This window comes from Camelus bactrianus, chromosome 7 (genome assembly GCF_048773025.1).
Source record: "Camelus bactrianus isolate YW-2024 breed Bactrian camel chromosome 7, ASM4877302v1, whole genome shotgun sequence".
NCBI classification, from domain to species: Eukaryota; Metazoa; Chordata; class Mammalia; order Artiodactyla; family Camelidae; genus Camelus; species Camelus bactrianus.
Genome location: NC_133545.1, coordinates 61,532,247 through 61,541,236, shown reverse-complemented (window position 1 = coordinate 61,541,236; position 8,990 = coordinate 61,532,247). Strand labels below are relative to the sequence as shown.

Here is an 8,990-nt window from a genome sequence, read left to right as displayed (position 1 = left end):
GTCTTTTTTAAGTTCAAGGTAGTATTAGGTCAACTCCAATAAAACTGCCCTCAGTATTTTCTTAAATACTTTTCTTATATGGATTTTTAATAGCATATTTAATACATCAGAAAAATAGTCAAAAAGAATTGTTTTTCCCTTTTTTGCATGTGAAGGTACATATGTCATAGTCTTTGCTCTTTTAAAAGTTAGAGTAGCCACCTAGTTAACTTTATTTGTATTAAGCAGATTCTTTTTTTTTTTTTAAAGTATTGAAATATATTTTTACATATCCACAACCCAGTGCAAAACACGGAACATCACCATCTCTACAAGTCCCTTCTGTCCCTCCCTGAACATCTTACCCTTCTTCTCCTCAGAGATAAGCCACCATCCTGAATTTTGTTATAATCCCCTTGTTTATAGGTTTTTAAAAAAAAAAACTACTCATGTACGTATTCTTTTTTTTTTTTAAATTGAAGCATAGTTGATTTACAGTGTTGGTTTACATCATACTGTTTAGTTGTTTTTTCTGCTTTTTAACTTCATATAAATGGAATCATGCTTCATGTTAACTTGCTTCTTGCAAAATCAGTTTTGAAATGATCCATGTTGACGCTTTTAACTGTAGTTTATTCACTTTTACTGCTGCAAAGTTTTCCACTGTAAACGTATATCAGTCTTCTTATCCATTCATTCTACAGTTGGTAGACATTTGAGTTATTTTCAGTATTTTATGAATATTCCTGTACATTTCTTTTGGTGCACAGATAGAAGGAATTCTTTGAGGTATATACCTATAGGTAGAATTACTGCACCATTGCATACACGTGAGTAAAACTGTTTTCTAAAGTGGTGGATGTACCAATTTACATTTCCTCCAGTAAGCAGGATTTTTGAGGTCTTTCCCTTTTCTATATGTTCACCTACTCTTAAAATTTTCAGAGTTCTTAATTTTTGCCAGTCTGGTGAGTGTGAAATGGTATCTTCTTCTTTTAATTTGCATTTCTTTTATTACTAATAAGCATGAGTATGAGCATCTTTTCATAGGTTATAGGGACATTTGTGTTTCTTCCTCTGTGAAATACACACATTCATTCTTTTGCTTACATTTTAACAATTTGTTTTTCTTTTTTAAATTGATTTTGGGGAGTTCTCTATATATTCTGCATATTAACCTTTTGTAGTTATTTGGATTATAAATAACTATTTTATGGCTTGCTTTTTCACTTTCTTTATAGAATCCTTTGATGAATCAGTGTTCTGAGTTTTAATATAGTCAAATTGGTCCATCTTGCACTCTTAGTCACCTTATTAAAGAAATCCTTCCCTACCTCAAGGCTATAGAGACATTTCCTACATTGTCTTCGAACAGCTATATAATTTTACTTTTTTACATATAAGTCTTTAATTCAGTTGAACTTTTTTCTTCCTTCATTGTGAAGTAGGACTCCGATTTCATTTTTTCCATATGGATAGCCAGTTGACCCAGAATCATTTATTGAAAAGCTCATTCTTTCTCCACTTTAAGCAGATTCTTTAAAACATTTGTCAAGACATTGGGCTAATAAAGGTTCGTTTCTTTTTTCTTTTTTTCTGAATAGGGAGCATTTTGTTTGTTTTTTGTTTGTTTGTTTTTGGGGGGTTTGAAGTATAGTCAGTTATAATGTATCAATTTATGGTATACAGCATAATGTTTCAGTCAGACATAAACATACATGGATTTGTTTTCATATTCTTTTTCATTACAAGTTATTACAAGATATTGAGTATAGTTCCCTGTGCTATACAGAAGAAATTTGTTTTTTATCTATTTTATATATAGTAATTGGTATTTGCACATCTCGAACTCCCAGCTTGTCCCTTCCCATCTCCTTTCCCACTGGTAACCATAAGTTTGTTTACTATGTGAGTCTGTTTCTGTTTTGTAGATAAGTTCATTAGTGTCTTCTTTTTTCTTTTCTTTTCTTATTACACATGTCACTTTTCACTGCAGAATGGTTTCTACTCATACTATTTTAGAAAATAAATTCTATTAGAGGTAACGTACAAAATATGTAAAAAGTTAACACAATTGGATACAACTAATAATGGATTTTAACATTTGTTTATCCAAAATGTTTGCTGATAAAATATTTCTTTGAAAATACTTGAGAAATTGCTTACCGTGGTTACTCTCTGGGAGGTGAATTCCATGCTTAGGAAGAGGGAGTTACATACTCTTGTTTAAAACAAAAAAAATGTGCCCATCATTTTACCATTTAAAACCAAACAACAATAACAACAACAAAACATTCTTCAGAATGCTGTGTGATCATGGGATTTCAGCATTTCCCAACTAAGTTTAGTTTATTCAGTTTACTTAGCATGTGAATTATTTGATAAGAATAAAAGTTTTTTTTTAAGTATACTAATATGTATTTCATCTCTAAGTCTCATAATACTGTGGAATACGTTGAAGACTCATTACAGATTTAGAAATATCACTGCATGCAACTAGATGATTCCACAGGGAAGAAATTTCCAGGCCAAATAAATCTATTTTTATGATTTGGAACAGACATACATTAATTTACTTTACCAATTTATTTAATTTGGGTTCTGAGCTTATTTAATTCAGGCCGCATTAACTACTTTTGCTAACTTATTTAAGTTATTTTTAACCAACCTTAAATTTAAGCAATGGGGAATCAAAAAGAAAAAAAATCAGTTCTGGAGACAGATGTGAGTTTTTTGCCTTGGCTCAGTGCATACAAACAGGGAAAACTCTAGCAGCTGATCTGATTTCTTTCAGCCTGGGAGATTCTGGAATGTGTGGTATTTCAAATACAGAAAATGAAGCTCCTAAATATTTTTCTTTGTGAAAGTAATTCATTAGATATAGATATATAATTACAACTAGAAACTAAACGTACCTTAGCTAATTCACCCCTCCCCTAGCCCATCACATATTTTACAAAGTAGGAGACCAAAATCCAGAAAGAAGTGTGTCTTTTCTAGTGATGGCCAGTGGCAGAGCAGGGACTGGAATCCATGAGTACTGGTCAAGGATCTCATTGTTCTTTTCATACTAATAAATTTATTGAGGATAAGAGGGTGAAGCCTGGCGAAGAATTATGAAGTAACAAACGGAAAAAAACAAACTGCCTACAAAACAGGGGAGTGCCTATGGTGTGTAAGGCCAAGTACCCTGAAATATTCAGGTAATGCCACCACTCACCTTGAATTTGACTCTATAGGCAGGAGGTAATCTCTGGGGAGAAAGAGTAATATGTATCTGACTGCTTGGGATACTTTATTTTTCTTCCTACAGGCTTTATTTTTAATTCTAGTCTTTTGAGCATCATTGAAGAGGCTTTCGTTCACAGTCAAAGGGAAACTTTACGTTGCAAGTTAACATTTGTCACATCATACACTTTTCCTGGCTTTGCACAGTGGCAACTAGATAACTATTGCTTTCCAGAAAGCAGAGAAACAAATGCTAAGTGGATCCATGCCAAACGTTGAAGAAGGTGCCTGAGCCAGGAATTCAAACCCTTGGTGTCAAGTGTCACCTAAACCTTTGACAGACAAACACTTCCTGGTAAGAACTGTAAGATTCCGGCTTGTCTTCTTTCCGCTTATAGTTCAAACATTACAAAGCAGTCCCCTGAAGAAAGAACAATAACTCTGCTGTTGGGGATGAGGACAATTTATTCATGTCAGAAAATGGCCGTGCGAGTTACAAGCAATACTCACACCCGATGCCCTTTTTATCCCAAACTTCGTAAATCTGCTTTAGGCATTTAACAGACTGGCCGGGTAAACATCAACAGATGGGCTGAGTGTTTGAGATTACAGTTCAGTTTCATTTTCCTTTTTGGCCTTTTCTTAAGCGTCCACATTTCCCACAAACATGTATGTTAACTGGGGGAAAGTTACATGCTGTATATTTTTAAACTCTTGGAGAGGTGATTTGGCCGTTATTTCCTGCGGGGTAGTATCCTCCTTCGCTTGCTTCACAAACAAAACCCGGATGTGACTTGGGAACGGGAAAAAAAGGAACAAAAAGTAAAACTTTTTGTTGTTTCTCCAGGAAAGTGGGCTAGCTCCACTCCAACGCTTGGGCCCCAGCCCAGGCCGGTCCCCCGCGGGCGTGGCAGGGCCGGGAGGCAGGGCGGGCCGGGCCAGCATCCCCGCGGGAGGCCGGACCGCGCGGCGCGGCAGCCTCTCCGCGCTCTCCGGCCGCGTCGCAAACTTAACCCTCCCTGGAGCAGGCCTCCCGGGGTTCTGGGTACCCGAGAAAGAGACCAGGGGTTTTAAGGTCTTAGGACACTAGGCAGAGCCGGTGTGAAGCACGTCGTCGGGGCGCTGGGGACCACCGCGCGGGGAGGCGGTCACCTCCTGCGCCGGAGGGCGGGCGGGGTGCGCGGGCAGCGCAGCTACTTCGGGACGCGCCCAAGTTTGCGGCGCTTACAGCTGCTCCACCTCAAGAGCTGTCCCTGAGCCCAGTTCTGGGGCGAAAATGCCGGCCCTTCACATCGAAGATTTGCCAGAAAAGGAAAAGCTGAAGATGGAAGTTGAGCAACTTCGCAAAGAAGTCAAGTTGCAGAGACAACAAGTAAGTTGGATGTCCCAGAATATTTCCTTCTATGAAATGAACTAAGCTCAGCTTTTCCTGGTTTGCTACAGTAGAACAAATGGGTTTTTTTTTGGCATTAGGTGTTCTGTTTTTTGGTTTGGGGTTTTTTGTTTGGTTGGTTTTTGGTTTGGGGGAGGGTTTATTGTTTCTGTTTCTGTTTTGTTTTTTGGCTTCTCTTGAAGAAGGGCTTTGGTAGTGCTTGGAAACTTCCAGCTGATGTGGAGAAATCATAGGAGGTAAAGAAGAGAGCAGGGATCCCATGAGTCATTTAAAGCCAAATGCTGGAACTTAGAATGGGAGAAACAGACAAGAAATTCTGCCTGCTGTTAGAGACAGTTGGTTTTAAAAACTCAAGCTGTAGGGAAAAGGCAGATGGCTTCTTAGTTCCTTGATCTTTTTCATAGTGGGAAAAATGGTATTTAAAGGTTTTTTAAAACTCACAATGGAAGTCTTGAATTACATAGTTTTGAGTTTCATCAGGGCTCTCCAAGGTGTGTGAGGAACAGTCCACTGGGGCTTGAGAGCAAAACATTACAATTTCTATCTTTATTTGTAAATCTCATTCCTTTATAATTTCCACTCTATGTTTTGTAAGTATGCGCAGTGAACTAACACCTAGCCAGCAGTATTTGTATTTATCTGTAAATACATAATTATATGTATACTGCATACAAAAAATCTTTTTAGTGATTGTGACCAAAAATTTTAGAAGTGGATTACAAATTCTGTGAGAACATATGTCCCAGTGTTTAGAGGTCTCCACTGAATTTTTTTGGAGACTTTGTAATTTTTACTCCCAAGTTTTTACTGGTAATAGGGGCCTTCACTTCTTCTTTTTTCCCCAGTCAGGCAACCTGTAGTCTGGGAATAGGTTTTTGGATAGATATTTTTTAAGAGAATTTTCCTTTCTCCATCCACAGTCAGAAAAATTTAGACTAATTTTATTTCTCTGTGGTCTAATACTAGAAAAAGTTAAGGAAAACAGTGAAAAAGAAGTAGGTGTGGTTAATATGCTCACTTACCTTCCTGCTCTAGTTGTGGGAAGTCTGTTCCTGACAAGTCTTGTTACTTTGTCCAGGAGGCTATAGCTTACTGGTAGAATGCACGCTTAACATGCAAGAGGTCCTGGTTTCAGTCCCCAGTACCGCCATTAAAACTAAATTTTAAAAAGAAAGACTTTTTTTTAAAACAGTCTTGTTACTCAGGATGCACATTTTGAGTGATGTTTGGAAGATACAGGCTTTTGGGAGTTTTACTCTTTATACATTTCTTTTCTTAAATTTAACCTTAACTTCCAAATCCCTGTTTTTCCCAGATTTTGAAGTCCTTTCCATCCATGTTGAAAGTTTTTGTAGCTTTAAAAATACTGCTGTGTTTAAAGGAAAAAAAGTTACAGGATCCAATGAATAGGTTTGTTTCTCACGACTTTAAGGGACCCATTTTGTGGATGGCAAAGTGTCTGTCGGCCACTTGGATTTTTTTCACACAATGAATCTTGGGTTACATATTAAACAGAGTTGTAAATACTGAAGTAAAACATTGCCTGTGCAAAGTTGGACTATCTTAATATTTGGTACCACTATGCAGAACTTACAGGGGAAAAAAGAGACAAGGGTGTTTCAGTTATTTAAACCTTCAAATTAGAAATTGGGCAGAGGCCTGGATGTGGCTGACCATGAGGAAATTAAAGGTATCACTCATTAGCAGTACCTCCCTGCCAGCTCCCGGCCTCCACTCCTTAGGACACGCTCTACTGGATTGGTTTTCCAGCTCCCAAAACTCCAAGTCAGCACCAGAAAGAGAGAAAACTTCCGGGGTAACCTTAGGAAACAGAGGGAGAGGCATCTAAATCCTAATAATAAGATTCCAGCATTTTATTATGCACTTTGAATTATAGAGTGTCAGTGCTAGAAAAACACTGTGGCTCTTAGAGATCATTCAACCCTCTCACTTTTAAGGATAAAAAAATCTAAATCCCAAAGAAGCTAACTAGCCCCTCATTTAAGACCCCAGAGATAATGATGGGGCAGTTATTATTAAAACACTAAAATACGTGTCTTTTGATGCCTGTTCCATTATTCTGTCAGTAAACTGGTCATTTCTAAGCTATGTGCTCTGCTCATGTCAAGAACACAAAATTCACAGGCTGAATTCTGGCTCTAGCTAATTGATGTTCAAATATATCCTCTTGATCATGGAAGGAAATGCATCTGAGAAGTAATTATTAACTTTTGGAAGATACATATCTTTTTGGAAACCTGATGAAGAAGCTTCTGTAAGAACAGATACAATTTGGGGAAACATGAATCTTACCGACAAATTTCTCTGTGGCCACAGACCCCAGCTTATGAATACTTGCATCATCACCTCTGAGAATTCACTTAAAATGCCCACACTATGAATGCCAGCAACAGGGAGAGCAAGTGTTACCTGAGAGAATGGTCTTTGAAAGATTTTATTTTGCCACATTTTAAGTCATATAACTATATCTCTTAGTTTTAAATTTTAGATCAGTAGCCTCCACACTGGTATGCCAAGAATCTTTGGGGTGTCGGAATAAAATATAAAATGTTTGATTTTTAAAAAATTTTAATTGTGGTATAATTGACGTGAAACATTAATTTTAGGCATACAACATAATGATCTGATATTGCAAACTAATGTATTTGGGGTTAGTTTAAAATCTCATCTTTTTATACTTTTTAGCTTATGTTTTATTATTATACCTGATATATTACCACAGTAGTATCTGCACTTATTTTTAAGTAAATAAGGATACATATGCACACACTTTTTAGTGGTCCCCATGAAAACAGTTTGAAGGTTACTAATCTAGATTACAAAATCAGTGGGAACATCTGCCTAGAGGTCTCCATTGGAGGGAGCTTCTATGATTTTTACTTCTAATTTCTTACTAGTAATACAGGCCTTCATTAAGACCCTAATCTTTCTTTTTTTCTTTCTTTTTTATCCCTTCCCCCAACCCCCAACACACACACTTTTTTTAACTCACTCTTGCAAACTGTCTGTTAAGGACAGACTTTTTTAAGAGAAGCTATTCAATTCTTTCTCCGTTCAGTAAAAGTTTAAACTAGTTACATAAACACAAGTCTCAGATAAGCCTAAAAAGCTTCAGATTCACCTTTATTACGATCATTGCCGTCAAGCAAGGGGAGAGAATTCTGAGCAGAGACAGAGGGGTGTGGAGGGGGTGGATTTGGGGCAATTTTAGCCTTTCCAGAGTTAGACTTTCTCCAGCGCTTCTGACATTCTGTAAAACTGCGGAACCTGGCATACACCCAGTAAGTGAGCATTTTTGCAGGACATACCCAAAAACCTTCGGGGGTTGTCTGCTACTACACTTGTTCATTAGCATGGAAGATTGAAAGTGGAGTATGTTTTAGTTCCTAAAATATTGTGGATGCATCATAATTGTATTTTAACAAAGGAAGGAAATCATATGAAAGACAATGGATAGAAATTGCTGGGGTTAATTTTTTTAATACAGTGACTTTCAAACTTTTTTGACTCTGACCACAGTAAGAAATACATTTTACATAGATTGTATTATTCATATATATTTTATAGATTCTGTACTGCACTCTAATATTTTTATTCTATTTTATTTCATTTTTAAAATGCTGGTTGTACCCAATTATATTAATTTCATAAAGGGTGGTGACAGAGTTTAAACAATCCTGACGTGATTCTTTCTTTTCTTTCACCTTAAGGTGTCTAAATGTTCTGAAGAAATAAAGAACTATATTGAAGAACGTTCTGGAGAGGATCCTCTGGTGAAAGGAATTCCAGAAGACAAGAATCCCTTCAAAGAAAAAGGCAGCTGCATTATTTCGTAAATAACTCTGGGGAGAGCTTCATCCTCAGTAGAAGTAGTCTGTTGTAGCTTTCCGAAATAAAACCGACGTGCCTTTTAAAGAAGGAACAATAAAATTTAAAGGAGACTTTCTTAAGCACTCGTATAGATACGGTTATGTCTGAAAGCTGTGTGCTTCTCGTTTTTGCACACATCACACCCCTTTAAGAGGGCAGAGAGTATCACTCGTACAGTTATGGGAATAAGGACATCACTCTTGCATGATTCACCTCTTTCAGTATATTGCTTGATGCCTCAAATAAAGTTTTATCTCTGGAAAATGTTGGCAATTTAAGAAAGCTTTTTTTTTTTTGCATTAACTTTTATACTTCTCCCCATAGATTTTTGGGTGTTTGGGACCTGTATCAAAAGATTAGGTGGTTTGATAGATCAGGTTTCAGATCCAGCTCTCTCTGGAGGTTGACAGCTCTGCATTCTGACTCCTAGAATGTTTTCTTCTGACATTAACTATTAGGCAACTGAGTTGAGCAGAATTCCTAATGTTGACGGATGCAG

General features: G+C 37.0%; 1 protein-coding gene across 1 annotated transcript; it reads left to right on the top strand.

The window, feature by feature from the left end:
- Positions 1 to 3,984: 3,984 nt before the first annotated feature.
- On the top strand, positions 3,985 to 8,755 carry GNG11 (G protein subunit gamma 11). Its single transcript, XM_010972641.3, has 2 exons — positions 3,985 to 4,579; positions 8,332 to 8,755. Exons 1-2 carry the CDS (start codon positions 4,484 to 4,486, stop codon positions 8,455 to 8,457), a joined length of 222 nt encoding a protein of 73 aa, XP_010970943.1. The 5' UTR covers positions 3,985 to 4,483; the 3' UTR covers positions 8,458 to 8,755.
- The last annotated feature ends 235 nt before the right edge of the window (positions 8,756 to 8,990 follow it).